Here is a 25,096-nt window from a genome sequence, read left to right on the forward strand (position 1 = left end):
GAAAGCTTAGAGGTGAGATGCCGTTTTTGTTGTTGATCGATAGAGGGAGAGTCACATTTTGATGAATGTGTTGCAGGAATAACCGAAGAAGCCAAGAGGGCTAATATAAATACACATTTCAAACTTTCAGGGGCCTTCAGGTGGAACATACCTCAACCATCGTTAATCAGCAATCTTCCATGACAACAAAATATGAAACGCTTTGTCTTCGGCTCCTCTGATCAGTGGGCGGCTTACAAAGCTTGGTGTATCGTAAATAACTCAATGCTTTGTGATGTAGGCTGGCGAAACATTGCAACAGGATCTGTTCCTATTCTACACAGTTCTATTTCAAAACAGTTTAGCAGTTATTCTACGGAACATCTAAAAATCAACGAGACGAAGTCAAGGACAAAAATAAAAATCCAGGTAAAAAACGTACAGCTAAACTTTTGCACGGCTCTAACACAGCTATGTCAGCTATTGCTTAAATTTCAGAGAAATTTAGGCCACTTGCATTAAAAATGTTCCGCCTAATTGTTATGCATTTGACGGTTTGTTGTGCAGTGAGGAGAGGCGTGGAGCATCATCCCGGAGAGGGGGGGGGGGTAACTTCCACATACACTGGTATGGGATATGCCATTTTTGGGGTAACCTTTTTCGAGTAGAAAATAAATTTTGGGATATCAATTTTGAAAAAATCAAACAATGTCATAAATTTGGGATTGATTTTTAGCATGACCTTAAATTTTGGGATATCATTTTTAAAGAAAGGTAAAATGTCATTTACTTGATTGGGTTGTCTGATTTTTACAAATTTGATATAGAATTTAAGGTTATGGCATACCCATGTCCTCGGCCTGTTGAAGTCTCAAAATGGCACACTACGGTCCTCGCCCCGTTGAAGTCTTAATGGTACATCCCCGGGGCATGGGTCCGACACCAGACAAGACAGCCTGTTCTCAGATTCTACAAAGGAGAATGAAGAGAAATGCGTCGTCTACACATTTTTTTAACAGAATGCCTAATTTTATCCGAGCCTCAATATTCTTAAATTTCTTTATTTTGAGCCAAGGCCGTATAGGTCTATTTAAAGACATATAGCGCGAAACTCGCATTGTCTAAAAAAGCCAATTAAAAAATTAGTTCTTGATGAAGCTTGGGCCTTGGATTATTCTCAAACTATTTTTAAATATTTCTGTGATTTTGAGCCTTACTTTTCTTTTAGACTATATTCTTATACAAAAGAAAGTGTGTATGACATGCACCGCGGATCGTTGAGATAATAGGGGCTTATAAACCAAATAAATAGAGGCTTGACTGGTGGTCTAGTTCTTGATTCTTTACGTTACTTTTAAAATGCCCCACCTGCTCCTCGCTTCATGTATGTATCATATATGTAGTTCAATAATTGTTGGAGTTCCACTATGCTAAAAGATATAGCAGATTCCTACTTATCAAAACTGCGTTATTCGTTTAAGTAAAACCTTCGTTTTCTGCTGTATATATATTTAAGAAAACTATTGCTGAAATTTTTTGTATCAAAACTGGCAAATTTGAGGGAATTATAGAGTATCGATTTTGATATCATTTAATAGGTATCGATTTTGGTATTTAATTGATAAGGATATTCAAGGCTTCAGTCGTCATTCCGCCTTTCTAAGTTAGAGCAGAGGCTCGAGAAAACCTTTTTTGCTACCTGCATATGTTTTGAAGACTATCAGTGCTTGCAAAAGACTGGTTAGTGCTACCCCTTTTTCGTTTCCAATCGACAATGTGTTTTATCTTGTTCTTATGTTTGTTACATCAGTCAATTGAAACGTGCCAAATCTATAGCACATCATCGGGTATAGATTTACAGTCGCTTAAAAAATAGACAGTATCGACATTTGTTTGCCATTTTCTGTATTTCGTCCTACATGATCACCTTTTGTCCGCACACGAGGTTAATTGATACTTTTTAGTGATTGAATTGTAACGACCAATCACAGGTACAGCGGAGCAGGGGGGGGGGGGGGGGGGGGGACTCATCCCACTTTTTGCAAAAAATAAAAAATATTAACAAATGAACCACCAGAAAAGCCTTTTTTATGTGGTTTTAGCTCTCTTTTACTTTTCTTGCCCCCCATCTTTCTCAACGCCTGAATCAGTGTAAAGAATAACTCTCCTCCGTTCTTACTTCCTTTGACTCTCTGAGGCCCTGGTACCTAAGGTACTCGTAGCCCATTTGCCACAAGGAAGACCGTTCCACAGCCCTTGCATCAATATAGCTACATTTCAAAACCACAGATCTTTTACATATTCTTTGAATTTTCTATATTCTCTTTAGTAAAGACATATAGATGTTTACGTGGAAGAAATATATGGATAAAAAACGATGATAGAACACAACAAGAATCCACAGGTCAATCAAAGGAGATTTTTGCTGCCAGATAAGGATACATTCGAGTATGTCTTTAAAAGATCAAAATTTGGAGTTTTACGAGCAGCGCAGTTTGTAAGTATACAATCAATCAACTTTTAGGACTATTTCCTATTGATTTCGTATTGGAATACAACGTGTCATTTTCTATGGTTTTAATTGAACGAACTTCCCTAACTTGTGAAACATTCTCTGTTCTGGGTTTTTTATCTTTGCATTTTCTCACAGTTTTACGTGGCTAAGTGATAATTTGATAAAGAAGATGTTTACGAGTTTCAGATTCAGACCCACTTATCTGAAAACGCCATTGAATACCTGTATGTAAAATGTTCTAGTAGAACTTATGCTGTAATCCAAAGCAAAGTTGTGTGGAGAGGTTGTTAGCCTTTTAGGTATTTCGTCAGGAAGCGAACATATAATCCATATTTCAAATGTGCCTGTAGATTGTGTTTTCTCACCAGAAAATGGCCACTTGTGGCGTGTATCTCGAGCATATCTCTCTCACTGATTTTACAGCAACGGCCTATTATTCCTCAATTAATATGTTATCTACGTATTCCTCATTTAGATATTCACTTTGGTTTCCTGGATATTGGTTGCGCATTTCACAAACAACGCAAGTGATGTAGATTCAAACATGATTGCATTCGTCCTTTTTGCAGAGGTTTTTTCATGGTTATATTCTATAGTTGCCCTCGTAATCTCCTTGTTAGTCATGACGAGGAGGCTAGACGACTTGAGTCGAAGAACAACGGTGAGTTCTATTCTCTACGATCATCAAGGCTGGCAAATTAATTGCATTTATGACAGTATTTGCTGTTGCAATGCAGATGAAATTCAATTCAATTCAAATCAAACTTTTCATATGCCGCCTAAACAACAGATGAATTGCATTATACCTTGGCAAAGCAAAGCTTATCGTGCCTAGGCCGCTTAAATTAAGTTCATGACACTGAAAAAAGGAAGCTAACAAAAAATACATGCAAGCTAAAGGCAGCGCAAAAGGAAAGTCATAACCGAATTTTCGAGCAGAATCGACCTAGGCAGAATTATGTCTCCAAAATTTAGCAATAGGTCTCAAAACCAAAGCACATACCTCATTTTCCTCCTCCTTCCATTTCACTTTGCATTTGGGATCCCTTAAAAGGTGTACATATCATCATTCTACGAGGAAGTACTGGAGCCATTAAACATGTAAGACTTACAAAAAAGTTGTTACCATCCTTAACAGTTTATACTACCTTAGAATTTTCAATCACTTCGTAGATCATATGCTGCTCTTTGACGTGTTCAGTTTTTTGTGTCGTTACGTCATCGTTGCTGGCCGACTACGTTGACAGGCTAGGGAATGATGCTTCATTTTGTAGTAAAGTGAGCAGTGCATCGTGCGAACAACTCAAGGCCGCTGTGGTAAGAGCCATATGATAAAAACTCTTTCATTGCTTCCTCTGTTAGTGTTCACTTGGTTAACAAATGTGAACAAGTTTGATGGACAATTATAGCCAACCAGAAGCATGTAGCAAAAAGACGATTCTAATTCGTAAATGACTCATATGTAATATACAATATAAGCAAACACAAAAAAATATGCACTTGTCCTTTTGCATTGCAGACGATATCTCAGGCTGGACATCATTTATCGTGTTTAATCGCAGAATATAATGAATACACCCATAAATACAGGAAAGGTGGAATAGTGGTTGATAAGCGTATCAACAATTTTTTTCATAAGTTTTTCAACAATTGCCTCGTCATATTAGACATTCTGTCTAGTCGCTTTCTGTCAAGGAATTTTCAACAAAACCAAATAAGCTATATTAAGTGGAAAAAGAAGTCTTCTTCAAAATATGTTTGAAGAATTTTCAAATTTGGGTCATATAATCTGCAAGAGCTTCAAGTGGGCGAGAAAACAGCTATATTTAGACAACAGTATTCTGCCTATAGTGAATTCTATGTCTTCCATTTGCCATATCTCTTTGACGTGCCTAGATCATATGGTCATGTCTCTGAAAATAGTTTTATTTGTGACGTCATCATGTTTTTCACTTTCTCCAATGGTTTTGTGTATATACTGTCATTTGTTACTTATTATGAAACTACTTAACACGTAGCTGGCTTTCACTAGCGGTTCTCAATTCCTTGTCAACACTAAACAATCCAGGAAGAGAAAAGTATCAAGCGGGTGAAAACTAAGTTACAAGGAAGGCTTTTGGCACTTAAAATTAAGACGGGATAATAAAAATGCGGAAATAGTGCAACGAAACTGGCCAGAGACTGTTTTCTCGATTGAATATGAATAACAACTGTATTGTATGGATATTGCAAAATGTTGAGAATTTCTACCGTGAAACGAGAATTATTCTGTGATCTGTCAAATATTTTCTATTCTATCATAGTGTCGCAATCATGATAAAGCAATCATGTTATTCTTAATAAGTGTCATAATTTTTTATCCTTCTTTCATCATACTTTGAACTACAATAATAAATTAAATTTTATTGCGAAAAAAGAAAGCTCAACACTGTTTTTTCTGCTAGGTGCTTGGGTATCTTTCAGCTGCTTGCTTCATCTTGGACGGGGGCTATGAACTATACATACTCAACGAAATCGAGCAAAGCACGGTTCCAACTGTAGAAATCTTTAAAGACCAAGATACCACACATTCTCGGGAAAGTGAGAGAAGAGGAACCGTCTTATAATTGGAAGATTTATACAAGTTGATATTATTGCATCGAAATCAAGGCCAGGGTACGTGGTTTGGAAGAAAAATGAAGAAGCTCCGAATTGAACTTAAGAATGTATAAGTTCTCCCTTATTCAGGATTGCTTGAAAATATGATCTGTCAGTGTAAATATTGCCTAATCATATTTTCATACAAGTTTATTTATGTTTCAAGTAAACAAACCTAATATTTCTTATCATCAATGCTGTTTGATAGACCGTTTACAAGAAACAATCGATACAATGACGGCGAAGTCAACAAAAAAGAAAAAAGAACAATTCTGCGTCAAAACAACGTTCGGATTGCATGATTTCCTTGCAGTGCATTTTATACAATGTAATTTTATATCTTCCTATTTTATAACAAAACCAAATCTAATAAACAAAACACACTCAATACAAAGCAATTTTTTATAAGTTACTATTTAGTTCAAATGAAAGCCTTTCTCTTTGGTAGCTGCCAGGAGCTTTTCTCTTAGAATCTCTTCCGATGAGTACTCGGGTAGCTTTAAATAATGAACACAAGTGTTGACAGAGGGGTAACTGCCGTCTCCCTCGCTTTCTTTCTTCACAACTGTCAAATGGGGATGCAGATTTGCGATTCCACCAGGAGGCAAAGAGGAGCAACCAGTGGCAAACTGGAGGAATGCCTGTTCGTTTAAAAGAAAAAAAACATGAAACGTATTGTTTAACGTGCGATTTTGCAAAATTTAAACATTCAGAAATTTAATGCTGAGAAACTGTGATAAATGGATTGAACGCAGAGTAACTGTATATTGTCAAAATATGATCACATGTAATACAACATCCTGCCATAACCTGCAGGCGAAGCTTCTTTTTAACATTCTAAACAAGACATTTAACATGCACATCTGTTTTAACATGCACATCTGTACAAACGAGGAATTAAGTGACAGTACTTTTGTCGTGCGTTCGTCGTTTGAGACAATTAAACATCTTGTGTCTTGGCAGCTTGTTCCAAATAAACACAGTTCGCACTTACACTGGCCAGCATAGAAACTTTCGACTCCAAAACACTTGCCTTATCAGCAAGTAGCATTTGCAAAATTTCAATCGAGTAACAAAAACTATTGAAATACCACCATACCTTCCTTTCATCTCCGCTCATGCTCACGAGCACATTAACAAGTCTCAGAAAACCAGGGCTTTCCTTTGTGTAGCCAAACTTTGGTTCAGTGTAGTTCATGAGGTCATCACGTGACCACTGGGGTGCTTGTTCTCCGCTCAACATTAACTGTATTTCTCTTGGGGTAAATGCATGTAGCTTTTCCATTGGGAAGACACGATTGAAGCCAGCTAGATGAAGGAAAGACACGAATCACACCGGTAATCGGGCAAAAAGCAAACCGATACAGTTTCTATTTCTTTTGCATTACTGACGTGCTAAATTATGAGGTTCACCTCTCACAGTGTTCGATAACCAGCAGCTTAAATCAAGTCTCTTTCTTTTTATCAAAGTATCTCTTTTTATATCAAATATAGAGTGGATAAATAGTTGTACCATCTAAGCTACATTGCGGGCAGTTTTTCGTGTTTGATTAAGGCAGGCAATATTAAAGAAACTCCAGACAAAATGTTGCACTCTCAATTTCAAAGTTTCAAATACTCTTAGTGAGTCACATTTAGAAGCAAACAGCAACTATCTTTTCAGGAATTTAATTCTTTGTGATAAAAAAAATAAACACATCTACATTTAGATGGCAATGGAATGGATGACATGGAAAAATTAAAAGCTTAGGTATTTGTTCAAGGACGTCAAATAGTGATATCATACCTCTGAAGCTGTCAAGCTGTTTCTCGATTCCCCTGTACATGGAAAAGTACATGAGGTGATCGATGTAATCTTCAGCGTTCCAGTCCGTCAACACCTTAAATAGATATCAAAAGAAAACGACTTTAATAACCCTTCAAACAACACATTTAAGACTATCTGCTGATGCACTTAAAGGACTTTTTATCATGCAACTCTGGTTGCGTTCCCTAATTCGGGATCTACTGATGCGAAAAGAATTTTGTCTTTATTAAGCTTTGATTTTTTCTCTTGATTTTGTGCAGAAAAGGACACATAAACCAGTAGTTACATTTGATAATAAGATTGCATACCTCGTGTTGGCCACCAGGCTTTAGACTGACTGCATCAAATCCATAAACTTTTGATGGGGGAACGTATTGGAAGGTCAGTCTGCAGGTAACAAGAAATGAAGAAAATTATGATTTTAAATTCAAATGAATAGACTAAAGTGCACTTGCTTTTTACTAAATTCCTTCAAAATAATAAATAAAATAAACGCTAATAGGTTTAATTGATGAAAAGACGAATAATTAATTACCCGAGGTCTTCTAATTTGCATTCATGTCCATGATCCGTCTCAAACATCAAGTTCGCCAAGCCCTCCTTCTGCTGCTCTGACGTCATATTTGTATCACTCAAGATAGACCTTCGTCTTTTGATAAGTTTTCGCAGCTGCTTAATGAACGTAAATATCTCCGGGAAAATCATTTCAAAATCACAGTCTGTGAAGAAATCACCATAACAATAACAACATTCTGAGACAGCATCTAAAGACTCGCTCGATCTTGGGGACATGTTTTCACTGTCCGCACTCTCTGATCTTACGCTAGCACTTCTGGAGAACGACCTGCTGTCAGCGAGTGACTTTCCAAGGCAGAGCAATTTGTGGAATGGCTCTGATAGTGGAATATCCACCAGTCGATTATCTTGCAGGCATTTGGCAAGAAAGACACCAAGAAAATGGAACAGATTGCAAATGCGTTTGATGTCTCTATGGTCTTGTGGATACGGAGCCGGAAATAGGCCATTAGGATGGTGGACATACAAATCGGCATTCTTTGCAGAAAGCGATGCCTGTAAACGAATAGGAATTATATCAAAGCAAAAACACAAATGTGAATATGAAGTAGTAAACACTTTCACCAAGACTTCTCTTATTTGCAGATTTACTCATGCAAGGTGCTTAAAAGAGTTTTAAACAAATTTCCACATGTACTTTTAAATGAGGATATGATGGGAGACTTTATCGAAACGTTCGAACAATAGCATGGCCGTTTACGTTTTCAACAAAGGAGAAATCGCAACACAAAATTGTAGATTTATAGAACGTCTATTTCTTTCTAACATGGTCCTTACTTAGATCTTTATCATTTAAGACTCAAGTACATAGTTCAATACTGGTATAAATATATGTCATAAAGCTGGAAAAATTCGATACATACATCACTGCCAAAATTGTTGAGTGTATCGCTGGTAACCCACATGCCTAATTCTTTCTTCTGCAGCTCTTTAGCAACAAGAGCATAAAACTCAAGACTTGGTCCAAGACCCGTGCCCTCCTCTTCACGAAACTCAATCTACAAATAAAAAATCAAGCGTATGAAACAGAAAGAGTAATGTTATTTCAGTATAAACAATCATCAAACCAAAAAATGATAGGAATCAGGAACAAACAGCTACAAATGTTGATATCGAAGGTAGTGTGTGGCAATGAAGAACAAATGCAGTGGGTGGCCTCAGTCTGCTTGAAACGACAGATAACAATATGTAGAAATATCTGAAAGAGATTTGTTATTTAAGACCAAGGTGGGAACAATCCAAAATGGCAAAATGAAAGAACCCTGTTAGCATTTTTAGAAAAGCAAATAATGCTTGTCCCTGGCATACAGAGCTTGCCCGGCACAAAATGGACAGTTGTTCACTACATGCAAGTAAAACAATAGATGATATTTTGATTTACCTCGAGTATTGCTTTTCTGCTAGCATGGAAATCAAGAAGCCTGATAGCGTACTGAAGAAGCTTGAAAAACAAGATTGCAAAAAATTAAAGAAAGAAAATTGAAAAGAATGATATTTCAATTTTATCCTGGCCGTAGCATGTTGAGGCGAAAATTCTGGGTCCCCCGTATCTACAATCAGTTACTGAATCTAATTGACAGAAATAAACCTGTCAATCAACGAAGCAGTCAATCGTTTGTGAACAGAACATGGAATTTTTGGGTTTTGGGGAAACGGTGGGCTGCGAATCTCATCGTCTGTTTCCTTGGCTGGTTTACTGTTATTTTAGAAGTGTTTCACAAGTTTTAATGCAAGCAGTTTCATCACAAAAACAATTTCTGCTTTTCCTACTGTCAATTAATCTTTTATTTAGCAGTATGGCAAGCATATTTCACAAGAACTGCTAATAGCTATTTTCAAGAGTAAGCCAGCAAGAAAAGCGCGTGCAATTAATTTTCTTCTTAAGTCGATCTCATTTCGCAACTTATCAATTAAACCATAATATTGCAAGCTACCAAAATGTTTCTATAAGAAGGTAAACAATGACTACCTCTTTTTCATCTCTAGGCACCTTGACTCTTTCATGCTTTAGTCTTCCAATCCTGATTTCTTGAGGCTCTAGCCTCCTTGCAGGGTGACCTCTATTCCGTTCTAGGTTAGCGTCATGCATATTTTGTAACCATACAATGGACCTACGAGCAGACAAAAGTTGAACGGATAAACGATTGACGACCAATAACAATATAGTGCTGTTGTTTTCGCGTGGAGCAATATTATATAATCGAAACATTTTACGGATCCACATTAAACAACGCGGAAGTAATTTTCAACAAGGAAATAATTTTCAACAAGGAAAAACAGTTCAATTCGATTACTATCAAACAATCAGTAGATATTGTTCATGAATTTAAAACGGAACAACCAATCTGAAAGCTAAAACGCTGAAAATATTTCTATAGGAAAAGGGAGAAGGAAACCTAGCAAACTTTTTTATTATGATTTCTTACAACTATTTAGGGTATTCATAAAGGAGCAATACCTCGAACATCCAAATGCGGTTGCTTGGAAGTACATCTTCCTCGTTTCGAATGGGAACAGCATTGGATAATTGATAACGAGGAACTCGCACCAGGCAGGTAGCGATCCCGAGGCTAGCACTAGGGGTTCCTTGAAGGAAAACAGCAAAATTGATGAGCAGTGAGCACAAACAGAAATAAAAATAACAAAATAAGCATACATGTATAATACTTAATATAACATGCACCAAATATGCACACCAAATCTAAAAGCATGATTGAATTCAGAGTCATTTGGGATATCGTATGCAATAGCAGTTGACTGTAAATCCTAAATAGAGATGACTAGGCGGACTCCCATTCGAGTTCTACGAGCCTCCTCGTAGCATCGAGGTTGATGTGCAAGTTTTAATAACTATTAGGAATACATCTCTAGTCAGAACGTAGTGAGCTGTGCTATGCATACAGAGCCTCAATCCAGAGAGGAGGCGATAAAGAATGGCTTTTCCAAAAATCATAAAATCTGATTTGTAGCCTCACTCATTGAGGTCTATTTTCACTTTGAAATCAATGTTGTAGAACAAAATTTTGAACATTAAATGGTCATCTGCTCTAGAATTCAGTGAATCAAACGACGACAGTTAATCGATCTGTTTTACTGTGGAAGGAAACAAATACAATCGCACAAATACATCTGCATATTCCTACCATGTGCTATGATCCAGGTTAGATACAATAACTTACCTGAGTTTGCTGAACTAATTTGTTCGTTAGTTTCATTGAGACAAACTCTTCTTCAGGAACATCAAAAAGGTAGTTATCTACAAAAAGATTGGCACTGATTGCAGCTTGACATAAAACACATTTACTTACCAAAAGATGCTTGATTCTGAGGGCAATACCTTGAATATATCTCTTAGCAAATTTTAAGTGCTAGTACCCTTGTGCTCCTTATAAAGCCCACCGCCATACTTTGATTTAAAATTTTTCACGACATGGTATTGACATACACCGGATATTTTCACGTATAAAAGATAGGTACGAAGCAAAAAAATTTCTCAAAAAAACTTTTGTTAACCGAAGAAAGCTATCCCGAATTCAATTCTTTTAAGATAAACTCAACATATCTGAATAATTTTTCTCTTCAACTACACTTTCCCTCTTATGTGGCCTCTAAAAGTAAATTATTTCCATAAACATTGCATTCAGTGTTTCAATAAACTATTCGTCTACCTGTCAGACTTGTTAACTGCATATTCTCTTCGCAAAGTTTGTGAAGCGACTTAACAAGGTCCAAAACCTCTTTAGCTTGGGTGATTTCTTGAGGAACAGGGGCAAATACATCTTCCTCTTCTTCTCTCTCATCTTCGTCGATCTTGGCCTCTTGAGCACAAGCTGCTTCTCCTTCCTTCATTCGACAAAAATCCTTAAGCAAAAAAAACAAATTATATTAGTTGCAAATATCTAAAGATGTTATTGATACATATCTTAGAAACATATAAACGAACCTAATCGAATACATTTACCTTTTATACATTTACCTGCAGCATATTTTATGCAATTTTTCATCACGAAAATAAATAAGAATCTAGGAACCTTTCTCTAACCACGGCTGAAATTTCACATAAAAGGAATCCAGCCAAAAAGTAACAGAACTTGTGCCCACCTTGTAGGCATTCCGAAGGTAGTTGCAATTGCGTTGCCTCTTGCAGCTTTTCGTCGTTCCGTTCAATTTCCATTTTTTAATGAATTCCGGGCCTGCGTTTTGCTGAAGATATTTTACAACATCGTGTTTAGGAAGTTGTGATGTTCCAAGGTATTTTTCCACGAAGGATACATTCCATTTACACTGAGAATGCAAGGACGTAGTACATGAGAATATGGTCGGTGGTTAATTTGTTTGAAATACAAGAACTTCAAATCACAGCTAAGAAACATAAGACATTTGGAAACCCGAGTTTCTCCAAAGACTTAACAGCAGTCAACATTGCACCAGATATGCTTCGGGGGGTTAGGGGTAAGGAAAGGAGTAGTAGGATATCTTTTTATGGTGTAGCAAAGAAAGCAAGGAAAATGATAGCTTAGTCACCAATGGGACGTTACTGTAACGTGCCAACGGTGATTGGTGTCAAAGCTGGTATTCTTAGCTACGTGCCTCAGTAAATAGATGAAACACATGAGGAAATTGCCAAACCAAATACATGGGTAAAAGGTATAGGCTCTTTTGGTATGCATCCACCAGATACTAATACCACGATCACGTTGTTAAAAACGCAGAGATTACGTAGGCTCTTCCAAAACTGTGCCTTTAGATTTGTCTTTCATCATGGCTGCGAGAGACAGAAACTGGCCCTTCTACTTGCAAATCTACCTTACGTTCCCTCTTACTCAATGTCAGGTATTATCTTTATTTATCCAAATTTGAAACAATCTACAAAACCCAAGAATACCATTTAAAGTGATGATAATTTGAAAATTGTCAACGTACCAATGGCTGTTCTTGGATTTCTTGTTTTCCATCACGAGACTTGTAAACGATACTGGAAAACAAATAATAACAGTCAGATATGTTGATTTCATATGATCTACAATTAGAAATAGTGTATGCAGTGTCGACACATGGAAGGGGGATTGGCTGGTGAATGTCATTCTTTCACTATCCATTTTATGTAATCATCATCGCACACGAACTTCTCTAATTGTGGCGAAAAGAAAAAAAAAGAGCTATTTGCATCGTCAATTATTTTTTGCTACCCGCCACCCGACCGTTTTTGTTATGGGCCCTCTTTCTTGTCGATTTGTAGAGAACGTGTTGTTCCAGCCTCTTTCCAAAACTATTCATCCCTATAACTGCGATACAGAGACTGCGCAGCATTGATGCAAACTCACGTGTATGTTGGCTCCCAAAGTCTCACTTGCTTGTCTAGTTTACCACTGCTACTGGATATGGTGGTCGCCAGTTTTTGTATGTAGGAAAATATCGATGCGTTATGATCAACCAAAGGAATTTCAACTTCTTTTCCCTGTGAAGGAAATAAATAATAATCAGATTTAAAAACTCTATTCGTGAGGTGAAAAAAGAAGGCGTTGCCAAACATAAAACCGAAAAACCAAAGATAACTGATAAGACAAACTACTTAAAAATCAAAAGGAAAACCCTAATCCTCAGTTTAAAATCAACCTTGATATTTTCGATATGTGGAAAGAACAAGGTAGCAAGGACAACATCGATTTAGTAGGATCAGCTCCCAACAACCCCCTCTAAAGCTTTTTATCCCCCCTCTTGCAACGAGGGCTTCGGCAAAGAGGAGCAGAATCAAGCTAATAGAATTGGTCCAGTTCACATCAGATCCCTTTAAGAAATCTACCGAAGCCGTAATTCTCAACTGCCCCTGAATTACCAAAAACTTTGGACTGATTAGAAGCTTTTCAAAAAAAACTACTAAAACAGCCCCAAAAGTGAAAAATTATTGCAAAAAAAAGATCTTTTACCCCTGGTACTGTTCCTCTGATGACAAGCTTCAGATCATCACCAACAGGCTCTTCTAATCGGATTACTTCGCCTATAAAAACCAAGAAACGGTTTTATTTAGACAGAATGGATTTTCTTTGGGGTGATATTTAATAAAACTTCCAACATACACACTATCGTCAAGTACAAAACTAATCGTCCACCAAAAAGACTTTAAGGGAATGTGACACGCGCACTAATGGTGACAATAATAAAGTACTTATTGTATCGACAGATAAATAGAAAAAGCTTAAATAGAGCTTTGAGAAAAGACAAAGTTTAGCTCAGTTTATGTAGTTACCATTTTGCCAGCATGAGAGAATAAATTGTTCTATGGTGACATGTTCTATGGTAATATGTTCTATCGTAATGTGTTCTATTAAGGTCGGATACCAATCGAGTGCAGTTCAACGTGTCACTTACCTTCTTCAGGAATTTCTACGTCTTGATGTTGCGAAACATTTGGTCGTCCTGGTCTCGGGTCAAACGCAGGAATGAGAGCAGAGAATTGACGCTTCAAAACGAAGTCGTCATCCCACTGGCGCCTGCGCAGCTCTGAAGATCTGTCTGTTGATGAGCCTGGTTGATTTACCTGAAAACAATGCAATTCAAGTCATCCTGAAGTCTGATGAAAACTTAAGAATCAAGAGCTTCATAATCGTGGAAGGTGAAGATTGGCAAAAACGAATGCAACAGTACGTGCACAAAAGAACGCAATCACAAGTATTTCTAAACAAATCCGAGTCTCGAATTAATTTTATGAGAAAAGTCTCACACCACCTAGTATTTACTGCAAAATTCTGCTTTAAGGCCGTTTAGGCTTTTTTAAGGCCATTTTTAGCGACAAATGTTCTATAGTATCTGTCTTACCTCCAGCGTTCTTTCATACAGATCGTCTGGATCATTTTCGTCTTCGTTTTCAATATCCTCGAATTCATCTGTGTCCTCTCCTTCGTCCATTGGGAAGTCCCTTTCATCAGCAGGAAAGTCTTCCATATATTCCTCCTCCATATCAACCATTAATGGACACGATTGCAATGGATGACTCGGCGCTTTGCCAATGGTTTTCGTTTCGGTTCCATCTCCTTTATCTCCGTTGTTGGAAATAGATAGCGTTGTTGAGCTAAAATGAAAAGACATATTGCTCAACGTTCAGTTCCTGTTCAATAAAAAGAAGAGAGAATAGCTAATGCGCATCCCGGAAACATGAAGCAGTAACCTTGGCAAATATGGGAAGGATACATGGAAACACGTTTTCTATTGTAGGGATGAACTGACTGGAGACAGCGGAATTTCGCTGTCTGGTGTACCAAGGAAAACAATGTGTCTATTAGCTTAAACAGCAAACATAACAATTTCTTTGAATAAAACAGAATTTTCATGCATATGGGGTGTAAACGCAGCTTCAAAGAAAGACAATGCATTATTACCCCTCGTTTTCCAGGCTTTGCTTTTCTCCAGGGATAAAAAGAAGTTCCCGGACGATATTACTTTCTCCTTTGTCTTGGGTATCTGTTTTGTTCCGTTTCTTTGATCCAGTTTTTACTTGGCTAGCATCCTCTGGTTCGTCATCGTTATCATCTTCATCGTCGTCATCATCTTCATCACTTGAATCGTACACCAGCTTTGCCTCGATCGCCTCCAGCAAGGTCATTCCTTCTGGTGTCTTCTCCAATGAATCGATTCTTTTCGGTGGCTCCGGCTAAAATTCAATGACTATCCATTAGACGGGTTCGCTTTCATAAGCCGTTCAAAAACGCAGGAATATAATCTAGAAGTAGCAATATTTTAGTAAATAACCCCGGGAGTAATTAGTAAACTAGTATGCTAAACTTTGCAAGGTAATAAACGAATGTCAAGTCAACAAGAGAGCAACCAACAACTTCAAAGAAAACACCTTATGTTCGGCTGCTTGTTTGCGCAACTATACCCAATCTTCAACCATATTCATTACCCCTAAGGCCGACAGATTTTCTGCTTTAATAAATTTAGCATTGACGAAGATACGAAAGGGAAGATTGTTTGAGAAAAATTGCTAGATATGTATTACAAATTGAACAGCGTCGATTACAATTCACTGCAAGCATAGAGAATATTTACCCCAGAACTTTTGCTGAAGAGAAAATCTCCTTCACCAGATGACAGCTCACGTCCTCTTTCGTTTTGACGATTCTTGTCGGATTCCGAGAATTCGTCACTTCTCGTATCAAAAACATCTGTGACATGACCATCCTTGTCTTCAGTAGAACTTTGTGTGTCAACCAACACTTTAACATCACCACCCGATCTCCGCCCAACTTCACTATCCTCTTTCATGCTGCGTATTTCTACAAATCGAGTGGCATTTGTTACTAGCTCGGCCGCCGCGATATCAGTTGTGACATCTTCCTTTGCTTGTGAAACAACCTCTTCAGTTGTTCTCTCCTTGGCTTCATCCTTCACCTCTACTTCAGTTCCTGTAATAATTTCAACACTAGCTTTATCGGCTTCACCGTCTGCTTCGGTGGTGTTATCAATAAAAATATTAAACTCACTTCGTTCCTTTTTAGCCTCAGTGCCTTCCTTACTATCAGATAACTGCCACCTTCCCGCACTGCTTTCACTCTTGTTAGAGCTCTTGCTGCCATCTTTTTTAGGCTCAGAAGATGGTCTGAAAGTTGTATCTCCACCCTGTCCTAATGTCACCACATTTTGTTTATCGACATAATCGACCATGCTTGGTGGAGAACTGCTTTCACGCGATCCTTGAGACGAACCACTTTTCCTCGTGTTCTGTAGAAAAGAACTCTGCAAAGTCCTTGAGGCAGCTCTCAAATGATCTAAACTTGCAGCTTCAGCCAAAGCACTTGCAACAAGGTCAGAAGAAGCGTTATCCAGCAAATCTTCCACTGCCATTAGCAGACGCAGGTTTGCTAAATCAGCTATCTCTCTCGTAGAGGTTTTTGAGTCTCTCAGCAAATTACTTTGATTCTCTAGTTCTCCAACATCAGCAGCGTTCTGTTTGTTTATGCGTCGTCCTCCAGGCCCCATGCCATCTCTGTTCACTCTGCACGAACGTACCCGGAACGTAGCCGGTCTTGAATCTTTATTTTCTTTTAGCTCTTTGCGTTCAACCTGGGAGATTGTTGACTGTACATCTGGATGTGAAATGTCTACAACTTTGACGGCTGAATTGTCTTGATTGCTGTTGTCCTGTGAGGGGGCGGATGTGCTTTGTACCCACGAGACATCAACCCAGCCTACAACGAAGTATTTTGATGAGTAATGCACTTATGTGGAAAAATAAGGCTCCACCAGTTTCAATCGAGAAAACATTATTTGGGGGGGGGGGCAAAATATTAACTGCACCCACTCAAATGGCAACCTGTCTCAAAGTACAAGTGATGGTGTATAGACAACAAGTTTACCTTCTTTCTTTGTGTCTGACGTCACAGCCTCAACAGCTTCTCCAAGCTGCCTTGCTCGTTCCTTTAACAGCTTGAGATCAGCACCATCTTTGCCACCTAGTTTCATTTGCTGCAGTGCGTGAGATTTGAAGACGCGGCGTTTGCGACTACTAACATCAGTTTCGGTTAGAAGTGAGCCTGTTGAGTGATTAAAGCAATTGAAAAATCTCTGCAGGCACCTTTTTGGTTCATAAATTCAAACTTCACTCATCATAACAAAAATTTTGTATTCAAATGATATGATATTGATATGATAAGGCTTTTCTGATACTTCAGTAAGTGGAAAAATTTTTGATCAATTATTTGTTTATCTTTGTAGCTTCTTGATCACCTCAAAATGCAAAATTGAAATTTTACCTGGGGAGTCTTCAGTGATGCCTGTTACAGATCCATAAATCTCAAATCCTGAAAGGGACAAGTAATGCGTTTGGCCACTGGCATTTGGGCCAGTTTGCTGAATTCGAAACATTCGCCAGGACTGCACTGAGTCTGCAGCAGCAGGCACATTCAGCATCCAAGTGGCAGTTGACCTGAAATAATGCAATTGTCGGCAATGAAAGCTCTGAAAATATGCAGAGACGATTTCTGCTTCGAGATAGGTACTACTAAACACGTCGCAAATTTTCATAAGCATAAATTTATGAAGTTATATAATGTCTAAGCTTTAAGAGAAGAGCAGAAACGTGGTCTTGATAAACGGAATTCGTGTTGATTAATGTGCAGTGTCAATTTCGTGCAACAAAGTATATGGAGGCACGAAAATTCATGCGCAATTTTTGGAAATATTGTTTTGGTTTTTACGGGATCATTATGTGGGTACTAATATCATATTACTATTCGTTGATAACATGATGTGTTATAAGTGAAATATGTACTGTATAAGTTAAATCTACGTCTGTTGATCTATGCCTTAAATGCGGTAACATTTTTTGTCACCGTGTCGCTGTTGATACTCACCCTGGTTCATTCAAGGAAGAATCATCTTCATGTGTGTTTAACGTAGTCCAGGTTTGGCCATTTGTGGAGCCTTGCAAGGTCCAGTTTCTTAATGCAGATCTTGAAAACAATCAAAAATTGAAAATAAACTTGGAAATGAGCAGGAGAAACTTGCAACAGCATTTTTTGCTATCTATTTTACTAAATGTAAGTGCGAATCAAAAAGCAGACAACAAAGATTGGAAAATGCATAGTGGTCAGGTAATAATTCTCCACTTCTTCATAAAACAGACTTTCTACTTTATCTTTAAAAACTTGTTAGGTAAAAAAGGTCCTCGTGGAGCTATATAGAAAACTTACATTTTGGAAAGGAATAACAAATTTGAAATCCTAAAAAAATATTGCAGTCGATTGTCAATATCTTTGTACCTTCCATATCCCCGTGCGTGTCTAAGGGAGTAGGCGGTCGGCGTAATCCACATTCCAAAGTCGATCGTGAACCAAGAATTCCTGTAAAAACAAAACAGTCACTAAATAAAGCAATATTTATGTGACTTATGAAAAAGAAACTCAGCTTCTTAAATCTGAGAGCTTTTCTGACGTTTGCTTCAGTAACCCAAACTGGTATAACCTTTTATATCAACAGTTGGTTTACAGGAACTTGATGCTTATGCAATACAATCTTAACTGCTTGTAGTTCTTAACTTCTCATATCCTATAAATAGTCATTTAATCGGATAATTATGCCCATGTTCTGCAAAGTAACAGCAGCTTGAAGTTCCCTGTATTGTAACAACGCTATGTATTTTTCCGTTCGTAAAAAGGTTCTACAGATTATTGACAAAACATGTAGCTTTAGTGTTCTATTGTGTATTCTTGTCTGGCTACAATTCCTTCTTATGGTGTCAGTAAAGTCTGCAATGTTTGTTTACATTCAACGTGGTACTTGCGTAACCCGACTGTTCATGCTTAATAACTCTCTCTTGCCAAGTGTACGCTACAAACGGGTGGTTCATGGATATTTCATAATATCCTGCGTGGCGACTTGCATGGATATCTTCTTCAATATCCACGATATTACTGCCATGACAGATGCCATCAAACTGGCACCACCGTTGAAGGGAAATAATCCCGTTGCTTATAAGCAAATTCTGTGTCCAACCTAGTTCAATAACTGCTATTCTACTTTTTGCTCAAGTTACACGATTAAAGTATAAATGGGATCATCTCTGGCCATGTTCAGGACACAATGATAAAGCAGGTTCAATCTACTGTCTTTAGCTGAAAGTCACAAAAACAGAAAAAATCTCGAGGCTAAAATTGTTCTGCTCCAGCACGTTCTTGCAAGACTAGGCTATTACAACACTCGTGTCTAACTCTATGAGAAAAGAGCTTACTTGTCATCGTTTGTATGGCAGTTCAGAGCAGCTGCATCTCTGCTGAGAATATCTTCTGGTTTACCATAAGGCAGACTTCGCCCTTCTGACGAGATGACTACAACCAGGCCATACTGGGCTGGGTTTACCCAGTCATTCACGACTCTGTAGAAGAATACCAGAAATATCAAGACGTGCGAGTACTCGAAAGAACAACAATAAAACGTGGAAGACTTGGCTTTTTAAGATTTCACTTAGACTTGCGAGGCCAAGTGTTAACTGGCTTGATCTTCCAGTGGCTTAGCTTGACCTTCCAGACTGGAGGGAGGGGGGGGGGGTGGGGGGTGGGGGTGGAAGGTCATGAGAAGTAAAATTTACAGACGATAAGTAGTAAAAGACATAGATGAAGATAAACTTAGTTGCTATCTTATTTTGATTTTTATATCGTTGTCTCTAACAACAAATACTCAATTTGTCTTGTTTGTTTGAGCATTTAATTGTGATTATCAGCTTGATATACTTTATAAACCACTTACCTGGCATTCGTTCCAATCCAATAAACTATTCCATTAGTGTCGAAATCATGATCATATGTGAAAGTCAAGGGATCTTTGTTTTCCTTGAAATGCTGTACGAACTTAAAAGTGTTTCGATCGTAGTCATACCATTGTTTAGCCACCTGGAAGTAATTGTAATTCTTAGAAAAGATTTCTTAAAAAAGATTTCTTGGAAAAGACTAGCAGATAACTGAAATAATGTTCAGTAAATAATGACGATACAGAGAAACTTTTTTCCAAGAAGGATGGTTTAAAATTATTTCTGACTTTTACTGCTAAATCTGAAATCTTGCATAAGTGGACGGGAAAGAAATACGGAAGTAAATTCGCCGATCGCTTGTCGTCTGGCTCTTATTAAGTCGTCTTGCTCTGTGGAATGATCGTTACTTTTGATGCCGCAAACTCGAGTTCGATTCCAAACGGGTACATACAAATATGGAAAATGAACTTAAACTATTAGGATTTCTTGTTTGTAGCCATTTGCACAGAGCTTTTGAGAATCAAATGTTTGCAGTCATTGGGGGAAAGGATGAAATAGAACAGAAACCAAATTACGTGTACAAGATGCAATACATACAACTTTTAGCAGGTGTTTCTTCAGGTCTTTCACTGTCGTCAATGGCTCCATTTTCAGGTAGCGTCCGGACTGGTCGATCAAATCACCCGATTTAGCATCTCTTTCAAGTCGGAGACGCAGTCGTCTTAGCAAAACCTACAAAAGAAAGACAATTTCTTCAGATGACAAAGTTTCTTTTCAACTGAGCACAGTGGTTGATGATTAAAGAGTTATAGAGCATCACTTTACATGATCAGGAATCTTGAAATATCTTAATTGGCTTCTATAATGAAAAATACTATATAATTCATAACCAAAAAACGAATTCCCAACTTTGACATGAAGTTACTAACAATAAAATATAAACTGATATCAAGTCGTCAGCTAAATGCTATTGCAAAATTCAAGATTTCTGCAGGAAGTCGTGTCAGATCAAGAAATGAGCCTGTGTATTGTCTTTAAGTAGGATATCACTATAAAACTTTGCCATTGCTTTTCGCCCTAGTGGAAAATGAATGCAAGGGTAGCATTTATATTTCAGTTACAATGACTAACGGGACTTCATAGTTTTAATCGTCCAATATCCTGGCAACAAAAAAATCTGACTTATCTCGCAGTGAGCATGTAAACATTCCATAATTGAATTCACTGCGAAGAACAGACTGACCTGCAAGCCCGATCCTCCTCCGCCATGGTCATAGGCTATGACGGGAAGTCGTTCTGTAGATTCAAGCACAGCAACCAGCTTGCGAACGAGTGCAACGGCAAGGCTACTTTGATGCATGCTGAAATATGGATTCAAGGAAGGCTTATTGAGAATTCAATACATTCACGTTTTTGATGCAGGGTAGGTTTAGTAGTTACAGTGGAGTTTTATTTTACAATTGTGTCTCGAGACTGAGAGCATCCGAGAGGGAGATGGAGAAAGATTTGAGAACTGATCATCACTAAAGGCCCAATAACTGCGCGAAATTCATCATCATAACATAATAATAAAGCAGGTTATATAATAACAATGTTTTAATACTTGCATTAGCACAACGAAATTCGCCGACTACAGATCATAAGTAATATTTTCTCTGTTTATCACACGTTATCATACTAATGCGATAACAGTCTCTGAAGGATAGAAATGGAGATTAACCCAAAGGCAAAACATGAGTTGAGAAAACATAATCCCGGCTTATTACTAAACATAGACGACACAGTAGTAATTCAATATAACACAAACCTTTCATCTCCATTAACGTTCTGTGGGATTTCTCCAAAGACAGCTTTGAAAATCTCAGAAGTGTCAGAAGACTTTTTCTCGGGGAGAGATGTCAAGCTGGCTCGAGGTGACTGTAAGAGGAAAAGAGCTTTTTGTGAACTTTATCCTTCTCTCGATTGAGTGTCAGAGGCTTTGAAGATAAATCTTTAGACAACCAGTGACAAAAGAATACAAATAAGTACAGGTCATGATTGCAGTATCTGATCTACTAGATCTTAATTATGGTCCAGCAATATTTTGACAAAAGACAATTGCAGTTATATTCTACGGGAAGCCTATAAATAACAGAGCACTATACCTTGCATTTCTTACATTTAAAAAATCTCAAAAATGAACCAGCATACATTCAGATTTTCCAAGTTTCCCATTGATGACCAGATAAATTGATGAACTGTTCATTGGAACAGCATAATAATCACCTAGTAAAACAGCAACAACAACAGCAATAAAAATAACAACAACAGCAAAGTTTCACCTTATTCAGGCAATTGAAAAGTGAGGTGACCAACCCACTGCTTTGTATTTCGTAAGAAGATAGCATGCTTTCCTCTCTCAGAAGTTCACATAGCTCCTTCAAGGCGTCATAGACTTGCTTCTCGCCTTCCAGAGTGATGCGCTATCAAATCAAATAAAGAAACACGTGTTTAAAAGGAAGGGTTAAAATTCTACAGCCCTCACCTGAGCTGAAAAGGTATTTCAAATTCTTCGTTTAGAAAGGATGGGTTTGCAAACTTTGGTTTTGGTTACTTATTCATTACCAAGAAAATTGTTTAATTTATTGTCTCGGTTACACCTGTGTGTGACTTTGGTTGAAAAGATGCCGTTGCCGTTGTTTAGTTTCTCTTCTCACATCCAGTAAAGCACCAAAGATATCATAGAGAGGAAATTCTCAAAATTGTTTAGATTAGACGCCATATCCAACCCAACCTGCAATGACTAACAATCGAAATACAGCAGACGAATTGACACAAGGGAAGTTGATTATAAAATCATTTCTTGAAGTATCAGCAGGAGAAAATTAGAGAAACATACCCTGACGTCTTTGCAAGCGCCATCCAGCAACGCACTGATCTCTCTTAACTTCCCCATGGCTCCATAGCTCCCAGTCGCAGCTTCCTTAAAGTATTTTGAGTGAATTTCATGAGCGAAAACACCAATTTTCTGCCTAAGTTGCTCTTTCTTTGACTGATATTTGCGACCTGGTTTTCCACTCCAGGTTGCGGCAAAATCTGAGCCTGTTAAGGTATGAATTCTTGATAAATGATTCGACAAACAATTGGGAAATTATTATACAGAAGCCAGCAGTATTTACTGGTCTTTTCTGCTATTGACACACGAAAGTGGCTGAGATCCAGAGGCATCTTCTCCCCCAGAAAGGAACCTGGATAAGCGAGTACAAGAAACAATTTATTAGGTCAGGGGTCGGCAACCCGCGGCCCACGGGCCTCATGTGGCCCGCAAGGTACTTTTGTGTGGCCCGGAAGGCCCTTGTTAACATGTAAATAATTTGGCCCAATGCACGAATGTCGGCTCGGATTCAGTGATCCTAGATTCTTGTCTAGATTAGCATTCCTCGTTGTCACCACTAGTCACTCGAACAAGCTGAACAAGAAGCTTCAAGGCCATGGTCAATTTGTGAATGTCATGTATGAACATGTTGTCACTTTCCTGCTTATGCAACATCTTTGTAAAACTCAGCTGAATCAACAGAACTTGGTTCACTTTCCATCTTCAAATGGAGTTGATCGAGCTGCAGGGTACCAGTGAATTGAAACAGAAATATAAGAAAACTCATATAATCCAGTTTTATATGGAGTATCTCCATGGTGGATGATGGTTCATATCCAGGTCTGGTGCAGCATGCCAAGAAGATGCGTTGCATGTTTGAAATTACTAATCTTTGCGAAAGTCTCTTCTCAAAGATGAAGTAAGCGAAGAGTCGACTGCGATCTCGAATGACTATCAACATAAACATTCGGCTGTCAACATAAACAATTCTGCCAAATATTGAGAAGTTGGCCAAGGACATGCAGCACCAAGTTGCGCATTAGCTTTTTGTAACATAACATACTGAACAGTGAACATGTACTTTACATCTATCTTTGTATTTACGAACTGCTTCCACGTTACAGTACATTTACCGATAAATAAAATTTTATTGATAAGATTAGCAGTTAGGTAGAATTGGTATATATTAGAATTTAGAACTATACTGTATTTTGAGCTGCGGCCCTGGTATGCATGTCAGAAATCAACTTTGGCCCCCTTTTTTATAAAGGTTGCCAACCCCTGTATTAGGTAGACTAAAACTCAGTCCATGGGCTGTCTTTCTTTCCATTTTCAACCCTTTTGGCCGAAAACCTGAATGTGACTTCTAGTGATACAGGAACTTCGAAGTTAAAAAGAAAAATTTACATACCTAGCGAGGTTTCTGCGGTAAAGGTGTGTTTAGTGCCACGATTGGACTCAAATATAAAACCGGAGAGCTCTTCTTTTAAAATCGTAGCTTGTTGGCCATCAGCATTGTGAATGGTCATCTGTCCGGCCTGACTACAAGCAAGTGACCAGTTACCGACAATAATCCGGTCAGATGACTGCGATGACAGCAACGGCTGGCTCGCTGTTCCACTCGGCACTTGGCCTCGTGCTCGTTGTAGCTTTTCAAGAAATTCACTACGAGACTCAGCAGATCCTCCACCACCTTCCGGGCTTCCGCTCGAGTACATTGTCGCTAATTTGCCATCGAGGACAAACCTGAACCAACCGTTGCTACCATTTGACAACTCAACAGCACAGACGTCGCTCCAGAGGTACAGGCAATCTCTACTTCGTACGATGCACCAATCATGCCAATGGTACGGTTTTCCTTGCACTATCGACTGTGCGTCTTCAAGAGGCATTATTTCCGCCTAACAAGAAAATGATAAAAATAATATCGTTCAATATTTACTTACAAGATCTTTTCAAAAAACCAACAACAAGTAACTATAAACTTCCCTACCCTCATTCTACAAAAGTAACATCATTTAAAAACAAATAAAGATCCCGTTATCTTTAAATTTCCTTAAAATGACGAGAATGCACCAGTTTGGCATGATATTGTGGGTGCGCAGTTGCTTATGGCCTTCAAGTCAGATTGAAGCCTCCGAAACAGGGAGCTTAGATACATATTTGCGAAAACTTTGGCACATGACGTTTGGCAAAGAAAGCTAGCAATTCTCTACCCGAGAGCAGACACGCTAGGCATTTTCAGACCGAAATAAAGTCTTAAAAAACAGCTCATTTACTTCTTTCGATAGGATATTTTTAACAAGAATCTTATTCCAACCGATTAGGCTTTAGAAAACTCAAAAAGACTTGTCCTAATATTTGGTAAACCTACAACATTTGGTTCTATTCACACTAAAAAACTATCAAAACTTAAGTGACACACAAAACCCATACGGTGTTTGGCTCTGCACGGATTAAACCTGATATATATCATTAATTTGTAGA

General features: G+C 38.1%; 2 protein-coding genes across 2 annotated transcripts in view; one reads left to right on the forward strand and one right to left on the reverse strand.

The window, feature by feature from the left end:
* Positions 1 to 24: 24 nt before the first annotated feature.
* Positions 25 to 5,578, forward strand: LOC135692094 (uncharacterized). The gene is made up of 5 exons (XM_065210130.2): positions 25 to 408; positions 2,309 to 2,476; positions 2,970 to 3,155; positions 3,668 to 3,811; positions 4,939 to 5,578. Exons 2-5 carry the CDS (start codon positions 2,357 to 2,359, stop codon positions 5,098 to 5,100), a joined length of 612 nt encoding a protein of 203 aa, XP_065066202.2. The 5' UTR covers positions 25 to 408; positions 2,309 to 2,356; the 3' UTR covers positions 5,101 to 5,578.
* The window catches only part of LOC135692018 (E3 ubiquitin-protein ligase HECTD1), a 26,952-nt gene continuing 7,257 nt past the window's right edge, over positions 5,402 to 25,096 (reverse strand). Inside the window, exons 12-42 of the mRNA XM_065210038.2 lie at positions 24,021 to 24,510; positions 22,634 to 22,836; positions 22,077 to 22,217; positions 21,563 to 21,672; positions 20,999 to 21,116; positions 20,353 to 20,487; positions 19,755 to 19,897; positions 19,240 to 19,383; positions 18,272 to 18,352; positions 17,864 to 17,962; positions 17,264 to 17,436; positions 16,868 to 17,044; positions 15,561 to 16,699; positions 14,891 to 15,162; positions 14,331 to 14,583; positions 13,884 to 14,052; positions 13,442 to 13,512; positions 12,839 to 12,972; positions 12,438 to 12,489; positions 11,616 to 11,798; positions 11,183 to 11,375; positions 10,694 to 10,770; positions 9,973 to 10,100; positions 9,484 to 9,625; positions 8,896 to 8,955; positions 8,378 to 8,512; positions 7,474 to 8,009; positions 7,247 to 7,325; positions 6,918 to 7,011; positions 6,231 to 6,439; positions 5,402 to 5,772 (exon numbers count right to left, since the gene is read on the reverse strand). Of these exons, the coding sequence (XP_065066110.2) occupies positions 5,548 to 5,772; positions 6,231 to 6,439; positions 6,918 to 7,011; positions 7,247 to 7,325; positions 7,474 to 8,009; positions 8,378 to 8,512; positions 8,896 to 8,955; positions 9,484 to 9,625; positions 9,973 to 10,100; positions 10,694 to 10,770; positions 11,183 to 11,375; positions 11,616 to 11,798; positions 12,438 to 12,489; positions 12,839 to 12,972; positions 13,442 to 13,512; positions 13,884 to 14,052; positions 14,331 to 14,583; positions 14,891 to 15,162; positions 15,561 to 16,699; positions 16,868 to 17,044; positions 17,264 to 17,436; positions 17,864 to 17,962; positions 18,272 to 18,352; positions 19,240 to 19,383; positions 19,755 to 19,897; positions 20,353 to 20,487; positions 20,999 to 21,116; positions 21,563 to 21,672; positions 22,077 to 22,217; positions 22,634 to 22,836; positions 24,021 to 24,510 (6,165 nt within the window). The 3' untranslated portion in view covers positions 5,402 to 5,547. The remainder of the gene's footprint in view (positions 5,773 to 6,230; positions 6,440 to 6,917; positions 7,012 to 7,246; positions 7,326 to 7,473; positions 8,010 to 8,377; positions 8,513 to 8,895; positions 8,956 to 9,483; positions 9,626 to 9,972; positions 10,101 to 10,693; positions 10,771 to 11,182; positions 11,376 to 11,615; positions 11,799 to 12,437; positions 12,490 to 12,838; positions 12,973 to 13,441; positions 13,513 to 13,883; positions 14,053 to 14,330; positions 14,584 to 14,890; positions 15,163 to 15,560; positions 16,700 to 16,867; positions 17,045 to 17,263; positions 17,437 to 17,863; positions 17,963 to 18,271; positions 18,353 to 19,239; positions 19,384 to 19,754; positions 19,898 to 20,352; positions 20,488 to 20,998; positions 21,117 to 21,562; positions 21,673 to 22,076; positions 22,218 to 22,633; positions 22,837 to 24,020; positions 24,511 to 25,096) is intronic.

Source organism: Rhopilema esculentum, chromosome 10 (assembly GCF_057945365.1).
Source record: "Rhopilema esculentum isolate cy_ngs chromosome 10, ASM5794536v1, whole genome shotgun sequence".
Taxonomy (NCBI): Eukaryota; Metazoa; Cnidaria; class Scyphozoa; order Rhizostomeae; family Rhizostomatidae; genus Rhopilema; species Rhopilema esculentum.